Source organism: Polypterus senegalus, chromosome 15 (genome assembly GCF_016835505.1).
Source record: "Polypterus senegalus isolate Bchr_013 chromosome 15, ASM1683550v1, whole genome shotgun sequence".
Lineage (NCBI taxonomy): Eukaryota > Metazoa > Chordata > Cladistia > Polypteriformes > Polypteridae > Polypterus > Polypterus senegalus.
The window spans coordinates 9,385,064-9,402,254 of record NC_053168.1 but is presented as its reverse complement, the minus strand read 5'-3'; the positions used below and the strand labels follow the sequence as shown (position 1 = coordinate 9,402,254).

Sequence of the window (17,191 nt, the reverse complement as noted above, 5' to 3'; positions counted from 1 at the left end):
TGACAATACTTGGAAAGTAGAAGCAAAGTAAATCTTATAACACAAATTAGTACATGCAAGTCTGTACTCCATACAATCAATATTAATTGGAGATTGATTGTTATTACAGAACGTCAGTTTTAATTTAGTTATTGGTGATTTGATGGCGTGGTATGGTGGCCCAGTGATAGTGCTGCTTCCTCACAACAAGTGAGCTGCTTTCTCACAACTGTGATGGACTGGCACTCTGTCCAGGCGTTGTTTCTGCCTCACCCTCAATGCTTAGAATATAGCAGGTTTAGAAGATGAATGAATGGATTGAGGATTCATTTGGTAATTGGAGACTAGCTCCCTTTTATTTTTTGCACAGGTAGTCTTCCTTGTCAAGTTTAATAGAAACAATTGGCACGTCTGTTCAGTCTCACAATACTGCTCAATAAGTGATTTTATATTTTTGGATGGCAATTTCTAGTAGATATTAATTTGGCAGGACTTTGCTGCTATTTCCCAGACCACGCGGTATATCCTGTATTTCTGAATTATCTGTGTTTAGAAATTAATTTCCTGTTTTAGAAATTAATTTCCTGTTGGTTTCAATTTGATGTGGTTACCTTTATTACAGTATGTACTTATCTCTGTCTAGTTGCACCTCTTGTAAATGGGGACCTTTTCCTGATCCTTGTTCATTTTGCCAGGCCTGTAGAACATACGGAGAGTGTGCTCACAGACACACACTCTTGGTTTATTAGGTTGAGAGACTTTGCAAAGCAACTATTTAAATAAACATCACTAGAGTGTTTTTCATTAGTACTGAATGAATCCTTTTTGTAAGTCATTTAACAGTTTTTATTACGCTTTATTCCAGTGCAAGTAAGAGCATATTTACAATTACAAGCAGTGATGGATATCGCCGAATATAGAAGACGAGGCAAAGAAATGGTGGACTATATTGCTGATTACCTGGAGAGCATTGAAAACCGAGATGTCTACCCTAATGTAGAACCAGGCTACCTACGGAAGCTCATCCCAGAGTTGGCGCCAGAAGAACCTGAAACATATGAAGAAATTATGAAGGATGTTGAACGCATCATCATGCCCGGAGTAAGGCAAATTTCTTCAGCATCACCCGTCGTGTCATTTTTAGGAACTGCATGTTTTCTGTTCTGCTGACTTAAATGTCAAGTGTTATTGTGGAACTTTTTTTTTTTTTGGCATTATTAGGACTAATTTTACAAATTTTTTGTTGTTTGTTTTTTTGTTTTGAGATCCTTTTGTTTTCAGTATTTGGACAACTTGCAGCTTTTTATTAGCAACAGCTCCTTTTGCCATCACATGTGGGCAAAAGTCGTGTTTAATGAAATCAGCAAATAGAACGATGCTGGCTAATATAGGGTCTATGTGATGTTTCAGAGTTTTTAGATAATTATCAAAAAGCAAATTTCTATGTAGTTAGCTAGCTAGCTTTTGGAGGATTTAAACTGATGAGACTTTTGTGTGAACTTTAAGAAAGATTTTGATTAGCTTTGTGGTATTTTGGTTCATTTTTTATTTATTCTTGGCTACAGACTCCTGTTAGTGTTTTTTTTCCCAGTTCACCTTACTCCTAAAAAATACTCCTTCCTTTTTGAAATGACACAACAGTAACAGAGCTCATTGTTTTGAGAGGTCAAGTGCCTACAAGCTTAAAGTCGTACCACCCAGCACTAATTTCAGCTTACAATGTCACTAATGGATACACAGGTGCACAGATGAATGAAAAATCTTTAAAAAGTACCAAAAATGTCAGTTTTTCAAGCCAGCAATGTAATCGAGTATTGATCTGTATCTTTAGATTGCACACATACTGCAAAATAGTGTCTCCATGTCATTTTAAGAAGGAACAAAGCACAAAGCAAAACATGCTTGTGACATTTTGAAAGGAGACTGTGCACTTTACAATGACACTCGTCATGTGAATTTCCCCTTGGGATTAATAAAGTATCTATCTATCTATCTATCTATCTATCTATCTATCTATCTATCTATCTATCTATCTATCTATCTATCTATCTTCCATGGCTAGCGGTGTGGATTCACCTTGGAAAGTCATCACCAAGCACTTCCATTAACAATGAATGATGACGCCCTTGTTCTATAGACAACTAGGCAATGATAACTGATAAAATAAACTTATCACTTATATTCTTTCACTATAGGGAAGCTTATTTCATTATTTTAGCAGCTGCTTCTACCATGCAGAGAAAGGTGCTCCTTCATCACTCTACTCACCCAGGGTAAATAAATGGCAACCCATATGCCATTCTTTCCTCCTGCTCCTTGTTAGCAGCAATGCATTAGGAGCATAATCTCCAAACATGCAAAATGTACTAATAATCTGTCATGCAAGGTATGGCTAATAGATCCTCTAAAAAAAGGTGATAGATCACTGGTTCTCGGCGATGCTGCTGCCACCACTGCTCACAGAGATTACTTTATGCCAGTAGTGCAGATCTTTCATTCCTGCTTCACAGTGCCAGAGTCTGGAAAAGTTTTGCATTTCTCCCAATGTATTTATCAATGATTTGCTATTTGTATAAACTACAATGAAACTCTCGTGTTTTTTTTTCCACGGTGCTGATACATATTTTGAATCTTGGTCTGTAGTCCATGTAAAACAACTACTCAGAATACAAAGGGTGAAAGTAAGTGACATTTAGGAAGGAAATAATCATATAATGCGAGCATACATGTTATTACAAGCCATGGCATAGCATAATCGTTGGAAAATATAGAATTCCAGAGGCAAAAGTATGATAATAAGCAGAATCTAGCTTCGTGCTAGGGGCTTATTGGGGCTGTCATAACTCCACCCGCAATGGAGGCTGTGAGTAGACAAGCGAACAGGAAATGTCTCCTCATCTCAAGAAAAACAGTCTAAGAAACAACTATTTTTGGTTTCCTTTCATTATCACAAGGATGCCTGAATACATAAATGAGGAAGATGTATTTTCTTAAATCAAAACCTTTGCTGCTTAAAAATGGACATGTCTGGTAAGTTTTTAAGACTTTTTCATTAACTTGTTGACCTGTGTATGTATTTGTCCCATTGTAAGCTACAAGGACAGACAAGGTATTTTTAAAATTTTGTTAAAAAAATTAATTCACTTCAGAACACTATTTCATGTGGGGAAATGAATACAACCCCAATTGTGAAGATATACAGTATAAGTTCGATTTGAAAACCACCAAAATTATCCTTTAAGCTTTAAACTAGATTTGGAGAACCTGGATTTTTAAATGATCACTAATCATATACCATAGATCAGGGGTCTTCAACCTTTATTCCCCCAAGAGCTACTTTACAAAATGGCTGAGAGCTACTCATGTTTTGTAACTTTTTATTCTCGTAGCTTATTTCAACCCAAACAAACTGAATTGGCTTGTTTTGCCTGAACATTTACAATATGTTGGTGTCCGCAACTCACATCTCACACCATTGAATTAAAACATGAATACTGTCAAAACAATGCAATTCCAAATACACAGATATGATTTATTCATTTGTCATTTTGTCACATGTCACTGTGTCACTTTATTTACAGGTCCAGTCACATGTGTGATGTGTTTTTTAGTTAGTCAGATGACTGGTATTGAGGTGTCTGGTGGAGTGGAGCCACTGAGGTTCACTCTTATGGAGTCATTTTAAATGTCCGTCTGTCAGTCTTGTTCTGAACTTTGACTGCATTACATTCATGTCAGACTCACAGAAGTATGGAGACCCAAACAAAGCAGACATTTTCAGAGCCGCTTGGTGAAGATTCTTATAGTTATGTGGTTCTACTAAGCTCCAGAAATGCTGAGAATGCTGCTGAGACTTTAACTGCATATTATTTTGAAGGTTTACTAATATATAATACTGTATATAAAATCCAATGTCTGTATGTCTGTCCGCTCTTCACAAGAGATCTACTTAACGGATTTAGATCGGGTTTTTTTCTATAATTTGCTTGAACATTCCGGTTGATTTTGCGACTTCTCTCATTTCGCTGTGTATCATAGTTCGCTTGTGATACCAATTTATTTGCGCGAATCCAAGAAACATGCAGTGCGCTGATGGGGAGGGGCCTTCCTCACTCACTCGCTAGCTTTGGGCCGTTTTCCTTAACTCCGCTTAGCTAGCGAATGAGAGAAGAATTGAATTCAACTTTGTTTGATATTTAAAATAAAGTGTAATTTGATGAGTTTGAGTCCGGATATTCTCTTAAGTGTATGCCACATTGAAAAGAGAGATCGCAATTCAGATTGTGGATTGTGATTTTGTGTTAAAAGGATTGCGATATGATTTTTTTTTTTAATATCGCCCACCCTTAATTTGACTAATCAAGTTTTCCAATTTATGTAGGATTCATTAAGCCTTTGGCGAGCTACTTGGAAAGGGGTTGAGAGCTACCGCTAGCTCACGAGCAACGTGTTGGAGACCCCTGCCATAGATCCTCCTTCTTTTTTCCCTAGCATGTTTTAGTGTGATGTATTTGCTCATTTAAGTCATGAGTCATTAAATATAAAAACTAAAAATTCTCATTGGCTACCTAAAATGAGGTGCACAATCAGTGTGACCGGCTTATCAACAACCTAACAAGAAATGAAAGATCTGAAGTTTTTCTGTACATAAAAGTAACACCAGATGATGAACAATAATATAGGTTTTTAAGGGTGTCACAAAGGATTAAACTTGTGGGACTGTTTGTATGTTTCATATGGATTGAGCATTCCTAAAGGAGTTATTTAGCCAGAGTTTTTCACACTTCCATTTATAAGCTGCTCCAAATATTCCAAGTCAAATTCCTATACATTAAGTACTGGCAAATAAAAGTGATTCTGATTTGCATCGTAGAAGACTTTCTGTAGTAGCTTTTATTATTCACTTAAGCCTGACCCTTTTGGTTTCCTTTAATAAACCAGAGCCCATTACTCAAGATTTGCTCTCCGCTACATTTGGGTGTTTCTTGGTGTTGTAGGGGTGTACTCAATCTAATTACAAAATATGAGTTCATATCCATCCTATCAATTTGCATTATAGGTTATGAAGAACTCGATATCCACTGAGGTAGACATATAATTTAGTGTAAAGTCACCTTTTGCCCCTGTGAAATACTTACAAGTGATTTTACCTTATTGTTTTAAAGTGTTCAATCTATCCCTGTGTTTCATCTGTTTTTTAGGTGACTCATTGGCACAGTCCCTACTTCTACGCTTATTTCCCTGCAGCCAGTTCTTTTCCTGGAATGCTTGCTGACATGTTGTGCTGTGCAATTGGCTGCATTGGATTTTCTTGGGTATGTCTCAATCTTCCACATTTAAAATTCATGTGAATCAACATGTTCAATTTGAAATTGTTAAATTCTTATTAAATTAAGAATTTGGTGGTCTTAACAGCTCAAACAGTCGAAGCATTACTTTTTGCCACAGTTCATTAAACAGTTTAAACTGTTCAACATGGCAACACAAGGACTAAAGAGTAGCTACTACTGCTACTAGTCACAAGGTCTTGACCTTGACTCATGCAGCATATACAAGGTGTTTGCAGGACAAAACTTTTCAGTCAGTCCTTGTAATTAAGTGTATTTCAATTAAATCAAACAATACTTACTGTGGCAATTTAAATGGAGAGAGAGAACATGATAATAGTTATACTGTATATTGAATGTTCATTAATGCAGTAATTCCTGTTTGGTCGTATAAATGTGCTCTCAATAAATTGTTAATAATGGAAAGAAAAATCGTACTCTAGAAAATTCTGTACGAGAAGCATATGATTCACTGATATTCAAGATTGTCTTAAAAGTGCAGAATGTGTTATGTTGACCCTTTTGAAATAAATACAAGAATCCATATGTTGCAGAAGTGCTTCCCAGCTGATGATTATAAAGTCAATGCAGTGTACAGAGAAATATTTAATTTAAAATTCCATGTGTCAACAGCATTAAGACTGTAATACATTTGTTTGCATGTGCTCACTTAATACTTTGTGTCTACCGGCCTCCAGGGTGTTGATACTTGGGTAGTTTGAGTGTTGGTAGAACATCTGCTTATCTAGTCTACATTTAAAAAAAATCCCCATGATTAAAAATACATAGTGTAGCACCACATTTCTTTTGGAAATTACTCAGTGTGCTAATTTTTAACAATAAGAAATGAATTAATAAGAGCTTCAGTAGTCGGAGATCCAGTCATATCATTAAAATATTTTTCCTCTTGTATGATATCCCAAATGAGCACAACCAAGTTTGTTAGACCTGTGAATGAAGGCAGCTGGATAAGCTGTAGACAAGTCCAATATGTTCCCATTTTCCACTCTCCTACACATTCAAAATTGATATTTAGTATAATGAAATAATTATGAAAGGCACATAATTATATCGATCTATGTATCTGTCAAATGCAAGTAGTTAAACCAAAAAGGTGAAAAATAAGCTTGCATGGTTGAGCAATGGTTAGCACGGCAGTCTTGTGTGTCTAGTATGCAGGGCTTGAATCCCGCACTTGATTGTTATCGTCTCTCTGTGTGGAATGTGTATTTCTCACCATGCTGAATATGTTTTTGTTTGTTTGTTTGTTTGTTTGTTAGGCTGCAAGTCCGGCCTGCACTGAAATGGAGACGGTAATGCTTGACTGGCTGGGTAAGATGCTGAACCTACCAGAGGAATTTTTGGCTGGAACCAAAGGACAGGGTGGAGGCGTGATCCAGGTAACCTTCTTGAGTGGATGACAAATTATGTACACTTCAGTGAATCAATTTAATGGAAGAATTTTTGCTCCTTGTTTAATTATGCCTCAATTAGCATAGCATGCTAAAGAAGATTGTTGTGCTACAGTGTTCCCATATCTTTAAGTGTTAATTTTCAAGTATTTAATTAGCTTGTGGTGGCGCAGTGGTAGCGCTGCTGCCTCTCAGTAAGAAGATACCTGGGTTTACTTCCTGGGTCCTCCTTGCATGGAGTTTGCATGTTCTCCCCGTGTCTGCGCGGGTTTCCTCCGGGTGCTCCGGTTTCCTCCCACAGTCCAAAGACATGCAGGTTAGGTGCATTGGCGATCCTAAATTGTCCCTAATGTGTGTGTGTGTGTGTATCTTGTAGTGGGTTGGTGCCCTGCACGGGATTTGTTCCTGTCTTGCGCCCTGTGTTGGCTGGGATTGGCTCCAGCAGACCCCCGTGACCCTGTGTTAGGATATAGCAGGTTGGATAATGACTGACTGACTAATTAGCTTGTAAACTTCTAATTTTCTTCCAGAAAATTGAAAATCTCTCTATTATAAAAAAAAATCTTGGGAAACGAGACTTTTTATCCTGCAATAATACGTCTCAGAGAGACACTTTCACGTCCCACAAGGCAAGACTTTGTGTCAAGAGATTTAATCACACACGGGGCCGGAAATAAAAGAGAAAAAGTAGATGACAAAGTAGAACCTCATAAAAGAATTAAAAAATGTTGGCATGATGCACATGCAGAGCAGGTTAGAGATAATGGAAGTATGAAAATTCAAAAGTCTCAAGAAAATGATAGTAAGGGTCGCATTAGCGCAAACAAATGGAAATTATTACTCAGTGAAATAACGGAACATTGAAAAGAGATTGAATATATTGTTCGGATTTAAACTGTAAGTCAGAATCTTGTAGATCATCTAATTCATGTTAACCATACAACAATAATTAAAAAAGAGAGCAAATTACGGAAATGTTTGAGCCAGAGCGAAAACGGATGAGAACAGCCAAGCACGAGGATTTAGAGACGGCTTTACTTGTTTGGTTCAAACAAGCGAGATCTCAGAATGCTCCCATATCAGGACCTTTAATGCTAGTTCTTGTAAATGTTTTTGTTTCATTGATTTTTATTAAATACATGCATATATACATATCTATGTAAACAAAATGTACTCTAATAAACTTAATTTTGTTGAATATACAGTATGTTTTTTTTGTAATATCCTTTAACACGAAATTCTTTTAACATGAAAAAATATTTCAGTCCCCTCAGTTTCGTGTTAAACAATTTTCACTGTACGTTTTTTAACATTATTAGAGCCTTCTAGACATGAAATAACACCCTTTAGTCAAAAGTTTAAACTGTGCTCCATGACAAGACAGAGATGACAGTTCTTTCTCACAATTAAAAGAATGCAAACATATCTTCTCTTCAAAGGAGTGCCATCAGGAGCAGATAATGTCAGAGAGAGAGAGAAAAGTAAACAATCAAAAATCAATAGGGCTGTTGGGCTTTTAAGTTTTCGAAGCACCGCTGCCACAATGATGGGGTCAGCGTGAAGGTAGTCTTTCAGCATTTTTTAGAGGAGCGTCCATATCTTCTATGCAAACAGCCTCTGTCCAAACAGCCCCTCTGCTCACACCCCCTCCGTCAGGAGCAGAGAATGTCAGAGAGAGTGAGAGAAACAGAGAAAAGCAAACAATCAAAAATCAATACGGGCTGTTAGAGCTTTGAAGTGTGCGAAGCACCGTACGGGAAGCATATCGTATTTCATTGAGGAGTTTTATTTAATACGTATACGTGCTCTGATTGGGTAGCTTCTCAGCCATCCGCCAATAGCGTCCCTTGTATGAAATCACCTGGGCAAACAAACTGAGGAAGCATGTACCATAAATTAAAAGACCCATTGTCCACAGAAATCCAACGAAAAATCTGTGATATATATTTAGATATGCTTACATTTAAAATCCGCGATGGAGTGAAGCCGCAAAAGTCGAAGCACGATATAGCGAGGTATCACTGTATATATAGTGATAATACACAAAAGACATCATCAAGAGTTGGGGCAGCCACCCATATATTGTGTTTACCGACTGCAAAAGTTTTAAGTTTTTGAAGCACGATGTGCACAAAACAGAGCCCACAACAGAACTAAGTACAGTAGCCCAAGATGGAGGCTTTAAAGGCCCGTAGAGTAACAGATGTCATCAGAAGGGCTGGAACCAGAAGTGGTGTCAGCAAAGGGGCCGGCTTTGGGAGTGATGTCAGCAAAGGGGCCGGCTTCGGAAGTGATGTCAGCAAAGGGGCTGGCTCCAGAAGTGATGTCTTCTGAGGCACCGGAACCTTGCAGGATTTCCCGGGAAAGGTCTGCAGGTAACTGAGAAAGACAGTCAGCGCACTCCGCCGCCCCCTGGTTGGATGTTTTATTACACTCACTCAGACCCTTTAGCTGCCTCCTCCTCACACGTGTGTGACATTGATATATCTATACTAATAAAAGGCAAAGCCCTCACTGACTGACTGACTGACTCACTCACTCACTCACTCATCACTAATTCTCCAACTTCCCGTGTAGGTAGAAGGCTGAAATTTGGCAGGCTTATTCCTTACAGCTTACTTACAAAAGTTAAGCAGGTTTCATTTCGAAATTCTACGGGTAATGGTCATAACGGTCAACAATGTCCACCATGTTGAACTTTCTTATTTATGGCCCCATCTTCACGAAATTTGGTAGGCGGCTTCCCTGCGCTAACCGAAACCAATGTACATACTTATTTCGGTGGTATGATGCCACTGTCAGCCGCCATATTGAACTTTCCAACGTCGCTAATTCTCCAACTTCCCGTGTAGGTAGAAGGCTGACTACCTAATTTCGGTGGTATGATCCCAATGCCTCCCACGTTGTTGGCTGCCTGCCTATATAAGGCCGTCCGTCGCTCTGGCCTCTACATTCCCTTCCTTGCTTCGCCAAGGGATTCACGTCACCCTGTTGATAACTATAGCCTTTTTATTTAATCCACGGCTTCTCCGCTGTTTTATTGTTCATTTATTACGATTATAGTTATTGTATAGGTATTTTAGACTTACTTTACATTGTTCAGGTACCCATTTCCTTTTTCATTCCAACTGTACCCCCATTAACATGTCTATCAAGGTGATCACCATCGATCAAAGAACTGTCACTTACCGAGTGGTTTCCATGACCGTAGATGGCACCTACCTTTTCCATTCTCTTTGTTACATATTGCACGGCCATATCAGGCTCACTCTTGATATCCGGAGGAACATTGTGTCTTATGTATTGAATGACTGGGACAGGTTCAAGGTGTGGACTGATGACGGTACAAGAGATAATTATACTACACAGGAGTACTAGAAGAGTGAAATGCTTAAGCCCTTCACCTGTGGTTCTGCATGTGAGTTGATGGCTGCCGCTGAATTGTTTGGTTGTCGCTTTCAAGTGTACTGAAATGGCCAAATATTTTACACCTTTCGACAACCGCCAATGCCTCTTAAACATCTTAGACTCACAGGTGACGATTTCAGTAGTGGACACTTTTTGTTTATGAATGTTTAAACTCTCAAAAGCTGGATGTGATTTTATCGATGAAACAGGTTGTATGCTTACAACGCTTGACAGATGCCAAATGTCTCTTCAACACAAGTCCTACAAATACTATCGTAATGGAAACAAACCATAAAACTCAAACCGATTATGACAGCAGCAATCCAAGCTGTGAGATTTGAAACAATATTACTGTTCACATGGCCAACTGTACGTTGCATGCTCAAGAGTAAGCTCAGCGCACAGCTTGGTCATATTACAACCGGAGGGCCAAACTCACAATGTGGTATACAAAGAGATCCTTAACAAATAATTATTGGTATATTTTCCCTCGGTTTAAAAAGGTTTATTTTTCTTCTTAATAAAAATTTTAAGGCAGTACTTTGCCGCTGCGAAGCGCGGGTATTTTGCTAGTATTATTTATATATATATATATATATATATATATATATATATATATATATATATATATATATATATATATATATATATATATATATATATATATATATATATATATATACTGTGTGTGTGTATGTATATATATATATATATATATATATATATATATATATATATATATATATATATATATATACCTGTATATGCATGGTTTTTAAAAAGTATTTTTTATAAAGTTAAAGTCAAGAATAAGTCTCACATACATCACTTGTAAAATAAAAGATAAAAGTGTGGGCGCTTTTGCTAAGATTTTAAGAAGGGTTTTTGAATGTTGATGAATGTTGAGTATTGTATGTGAGACGTAATATAAGTGTGGTTTTAAAGTATTTTTCTATATATATATTATTTAACTTGTTTGCATAATGAATGTTCAGACATGAGTAGTTACTAATATACTGAGTAAAATGATTAACTCATAAAGCTAACTTGTATAATTCTCTAAACAAAAGATGATTGGGGCTTATGATCACATCATTGTATTCTCTTTGCTAGTTATTTCATTACATTTTGTTCATGGCTTTTGAAATTAGTCGAAAGACATTTTTAAATTCATTGAAAATAATAGGCTGATTTGAACAGTGGGCTCTGGATCTGTTAGGTAATGGTACCAAATGTTGAACTCCTAGGTTTTTGATGAGCAATGCAAGGGCAACAAACCAATAAAAGAGTTTCTTTTTGCATATCACTCTCTTTGGTTCTTTAAAGTAGGCATCATATGTGTTTAGTCGAGGTAGGCCCCTAAGGTGACTCTATTTTCCCTTTTAGAATCCCCTTTTAGGGACTTTGGGTGCTTGATATCAGAAGCAACAGCTCCCCATCATGTCTCACTGGGTGAATGGAAAAAAAACAATAAGGCTGCCAAATAAGGAATTGGGAACCCCTACAGATTTTTTTTTTTTTTAAAGCCATCTGACCTTCTCATTGGGCTCATCTTAAAAACCAATTTTATATGTAAGATCTCTATTTCTGTAATTTGATGTCTTTTGTGTGTATTATTTTCTTGTATGTTATTCATTATTTAATTTTAATTTGCTTTTCTTTGTGTGTAACTATTTCTTTGACATCTTGTTAAGCATTTTGAACTATATCCTACATATAAAAATATGCTATAGAAATAAACGTTGTAGTTTTAAACAAGAATTAAAGGATACACAGTTATTTAAGTCATAAACTCGCCCGTTCTAGTAAACCCAATCGCCCATCACAACCTCTCCCCATTACAGATGTTTGAAGCGAGAAATTCTAATGAAGATTTTATATTGCTAAAAATTAGGGAACTTACAGTGGCTTATTTTCAGAAAGCTGTTTCTGTGTTTTAGATATCATAAATGACAATTTACAAGACATTGTCAAAATTTGAAATGTTAGCCATGGTGCCTGTCATAGACAGGTAATCGCAGATATTTTTTTTTAACTATTCTATCTCTTAACTTGTGTGTACCTTCAGCACCTTTCCTCTTTATTTGTGTGTGTGAACAGCTGTTAACTGGTACTCCCTCTCTCAAGTGCGTTCCTGTAAAGCCTCCATCTCATACTCTTTCATTATCTTCATGGTGCCTTTCTTGCCTCCTGCCTGGTTTTACACTTGCTGCTGTTGTGGATAAATCTCAGAAAAAGCAAGCAGAGTCTTCAGAAATGCAGTTGGAATTTAAGACTTTATTGCCTAGCATAGAAAACAATTGTAGAGCACATAAAGCCTTTCTCAATTCATGAAGTGAGCCCCAATTGTCCAGAGAGCCCTGAATATATTACAATTCTTATATCCAAATGCCCCCCTTCCAGACTAGTTTCCCAACATCTACTGTATAGAGTTTCCCATGGTGTTGTCCCCACTCAGCACCTCTACCCATAACAATCACCTGATGTTCCAGACCTTCTCCTAACAATATTCTTGCCCCTGAAGACATTCCTATAACAGACTTCTTCCCAATAAACCTTCTCATAACAAGATCTTTGCTTGCAGGACATATTTGCCATCTGGCGATAAGCATCACCTGATTACCCCTTCCTTCATTCTTGCGGCCTAATCCTGATCTGTTAAGATCGATGGCCTTTCAGCTGTTCATCAATTTTTAACTTAACAATTAAGTTGAGACCAGAAGGGACCATGTGTGAAAACTGGACTGCCTAATTATAATTCAGTACTAGGGGGCTTTGCTCCCTGCTTGCTTCACTTGCCAACCTCTCCCCCCCAGCCAAGCTCTATGTGCCGTTGTGAAGAGGGGGGCTAAACGCACCCCAAGGAAACACGGCTGCTCCTCCGAAGCCCCTCTTAAATGGTGATACAATGGGAAACAAGTAACAGGTTTTTTTTTACCTCCTCTTTACTCGATCAGCTGCTGGCTTGCTGCTGCTCCCATGCCACGCGATCTGCATTTTGTGAGGCACTTCAAATGTTTTAAAGTCACTGCCTTGTCTCTCTTCTCCCCCAGACATCCTCAGACACTATTCGATCTCTTTTCGCTGTTCCATTATTTCACCGAGTAATATTTTCCATTTGTTTGCGCTAATGCGATCTTTACTCTAATTTTTTTGAGACTTTAGAATTTTCCTACTTCCATTATCGCTTAACCGCAATGTGTATCACGGAACTTGCTTTCAAAGGTTGCAAATATGACGTGACTCGCCCATCTTGTGGGATGTGAAAGTGTCTCTCTTCAAAAGATCACGTCTTGTCGCAAGAAAAAAGTCTCATCCCAAGTGTTTTTGTTTTTATAATAGAGAGAAATGATTACTTGTTGCACTAGCATCCTGTAAGGCTAAGGCTAACATAACAGGCAACTGTGCCAGTGAGTGGCAGTGCACAGCTTTACCAATAAAGGCCAAGATGTGAACAACCATGACACAGTGCTTCATGCTTGAGAGAAAGAAGGAGAAAGACAAGCCTTTAACAATTGCTTCTTTAAGCTCACTCATATGTGCTACTATATCTTATTATTTTCATTAAGCTGTATAAAGAAACATTGCCATATAAACTTAAATGCTACTGTAAAACGTATACGTGCATGCTAATATAAAAGCTCATGAACACATACAGCAGCACTATTAAGTCATGGCGCACTGCTGCACAATGGTGTGACAGAGGCCAAGCTACTGCTTACGTCACGGCACATGTTCATGAAAAAGTCCCCTAGCGTTTAATAATCAACTCTTAAGTCCCTATAGTGTTCAAAACTAACTAATATCATAATACATTGTGTTTTAATTTTATTGCCTAAGGTATTAATGAGCTCAAATGCTGCTAAATGCCATTTAATTGCTTATATGTTTTATATGCTAGCTTAAGAGCCTGCCCTTTACCTACACAGGCAAAAAGCCTTGCATGCAGTTTGTTTGGTCTTCTAGCAGTAAAAAAAAAAGCTCTGCTCCTGCATTTTTCAAAACAAAGTTTGCCTGATTGCTTCCTCAGAGAGCATGATGACCTTGTCTCACAGCTCGACTCACAGAAAATTAAAACAAAGCAAGTAAGAAGGATAGGCAGGCAAGAGGCCTCTCTAACAAAATAAATGGTGTCCTTTTAAAGTTGTTTCAGGCCTAGACTTTTCATAGGTAAGAGCTAATAATGTAGCGCATTGATCCTTGATCAAAATCCTCAACACTGTCTTTGAAGGTGACTCTGTCTGTGTGGTTCATATGCCTTTACTCTTCCTTGTGTGTCTCACACTCGCACTTCCTCTTTTGTCATGTCACCTAAGTCAAACTAACCAATCCGATTGCTCAGAGAGATTAGACTCACAGACTTTAGCATTTTGTTATATAATAAATCTCTCTACTATTTAAAAAAAAAAAAAATCTTGGAAGGAGACGAGAAGTGATTTTCTCGGAGAGAGACACTTATACGTCCCGCGAGACGAGTCCACTCCCGGGGCCGGAAATAAGGGCAAAGAGTAGATGACAAAGTAGAACGTCGTAAAGAATTCAAAAATGTTGGCGCGGTACACATGCAGAGCAGGTTAGAGATAATGGAAGTAAGAAAATACGAAAGTCTCAAAAAAACTATAGGAAAGATCACATTAGCGCAAACAAACGGAAATTATTACTCAGTGAAATAATGTAACAGTGAAAAGAGATTGAATATATTGTTCGGATTTAAACTTTAAGTTGGAGCCTTGTAGATCGCCTAATTTGTGTTGCCAGCAAGAATTAAGATTTCAAAAACATTGCCGCGGTATGAAGTTCCGTGAGACGGAGACTTTTAACATGAGATTCTTTCAAGTCACGCCCTGCTTACAACTATTTTCAAACAAGACCACCGTCATCTAACCTCAGTCGTGTGAATGCTTTCGGCAGACACACGTCTAGCACTCTCAGCTCTTATAAATTTTATCAGGACAATAATTTTGTAGATGACACATCAAAGACTAAGCGAAGAAGAAAGAGCATGGACAAACATTTGAAAAAGTCATTTTATTTATTAGAGGAAAGAAACGATATTCACTCACAGGCAGTTATACATTGCGTTGTCACAATGTAAGTCCAAACACGGAATCAAAATTCAATGCAATCCTGACGAAAAGTTCATTCCAAATATTGTTTTTAGTAAAGTTTTAAAGTAAAAATGAAAGTAATATGTAACAATTCCCTTGAAAATAACAATCTCTTAAAATTATATTTCTGGTTAACCAAACCCAGGGGTGGGAGAGCTAAGCAAGCAGGGGGCGGAGCTCCCTAGTTATCTACATTACAATAGGTAAGTTACTTTACCAAGTAAGGATGGTTCTCTGATGGCCTCTTTCCAGCAAAGTTAAAGAAACACACCATACCACTGCCTTGCTGCCTTTTTAAAAATATGTTTTCCACCAGGGATGGCAATGTACTGTATTTCATGTTGCGATTGACACAAGCCAAAAGGGCCATAACTTTTCATAGCACATTGCTGGCTTGCAGTCTCTAGCATTTAATGTCAGCAGTTGTCTCAAAATGGAAAGGTCAACACAAAATTGAAAAAAAATGATACAGTCCTTTACCTGGCTGAGAATAAGAAGGGATAGCCTTCAAATGTCCTTTCAACCACCTTGATGGACTACTAGGTCAGTTATGTGATTAGGTAAATGAACATTTAAGTTGGAGTGCATGTTCTGGCTTATTAATCTTGAGATACTATAACCAAAATTGGATAAACAGACTGAATTTATTCAGTTTCTATTATTTAATAATTACATTAATGAGAGTAGCAACACATTAAGCATGTATACAAAATGAACTGAGTCACATTCTTTGGTGTGTTACCTTCTATTGTGTTATAGCCATTTGTTTTTTATTTTTGTTCATTTTGAATTATTGTTTTTCATGTTTTTATGTTATTTCTGTTCGTTTGTGTTTTTTTTTTTAATGTTCTTTTTCTTTAACTTGTAACGGCCGACCCCTTACCCAGACCGGCCAATACACTAACAAGACTATTCTTTGGATCACCAGAGGCTTCTTGCTCTAATAACAAGCCATACTCCTTTCTGGAAGAAAATGATGAATATAGACACCCCCCACTGGAATTCCCGATTTAAGCAATAAAACACAGGCAGGAAAAAGACATCAATCAATATTCTTTATCTTAATCTCCGAAGAGGCAAAAAGCATCATATCAGAGTTTTTGTAAAGAAAAAAGTGTCCTCTGCGCTATATTTATACAATCCATTGATTAGGTCACTATTCTTTAAAATGAATTCACTACAAATTCAGAAAACGTTTAACATTATTGGTTATTCCCAGTTAACGGGACTAACAGGACATGGCAGATGTTGGTATTTTAGATAACCACAATTTGATTGATAATCCCGTTTGCTTCGGATGTACATGACATTTTAAATATATTATTTTTATTCTTATTTTAGGAGATGTGTGAATTTCACCACTCACACAGTTTGTCATGGTCAAAATGAAAAGAAAACAATGGCCTATATATATATATATATATATATATATATATATATATATATATATATATATATGTATGTGTGTGTATATATATATATATATATGTGTGTGTGTATATATATATATATATATATGTGTATATATATATGTGTGTATATATATATATATATATATATATATATATATATCTATACTAATAAAAGGCAAAGCACTCACTCATTCACTCACTCACTCACTCACTCACTCACTCACTCACTCACTCACTGACTCATCACTAATTCTCCAACTTCCCGTGTGGGTGGAAGGCTGAAATTTGGCAGGTTCATTCCTTACAGCTTCCTTACAAAAGTTGGGCAGGTTTTATATCGAAATTCTGCGTAATGGTCATAACTGGAAGCAGTTTTCTCCATTTACTGTAATGGAGATGAGCTTCAACGCCGTGGGGCGGAGTTTCGTGTGACATCATCACGCCTCCCACGTAATCACGCAGTACATAGAAAACCAGGAAGACCTCAAAAAGTGCTGAAGAAAACATGCATTATATAATTGAGAAGGCAGCTAAACAATAAGAAG

At 37.2% G+C, this 17,191-nt stretch overlaps 1 protein-coding gene across 1 annotated transcript in view; it reads left to right on the top strand.

Annotated features, from left to right (window-relative positions):
• ddc (dopa decarboxylase) overlaps positions 1-17,191 on the top strand; it is a 134,344-nt gene that overhangs the window by 31,105 nt on the left and 86,048 nt on the right. The window contains exons 2-4 of the mRNA XM_039736784.1: positions 845-1,080; positions 5,181-5,294; positions 6,587-6,706. Of these exons, the coding sequence (XP_039592718.1) occupies positions 880-1,080; positions 5,181-5,294; positions 6,587-6,706 (435 nt within the window). The 5' untranslated portion in view covers positions 845-879. The remainder of the gene's footprint in view (positions 1-844; positions 1,081-5,180; positions 5,295-6,586; positions 6,707-17,191) is intronic.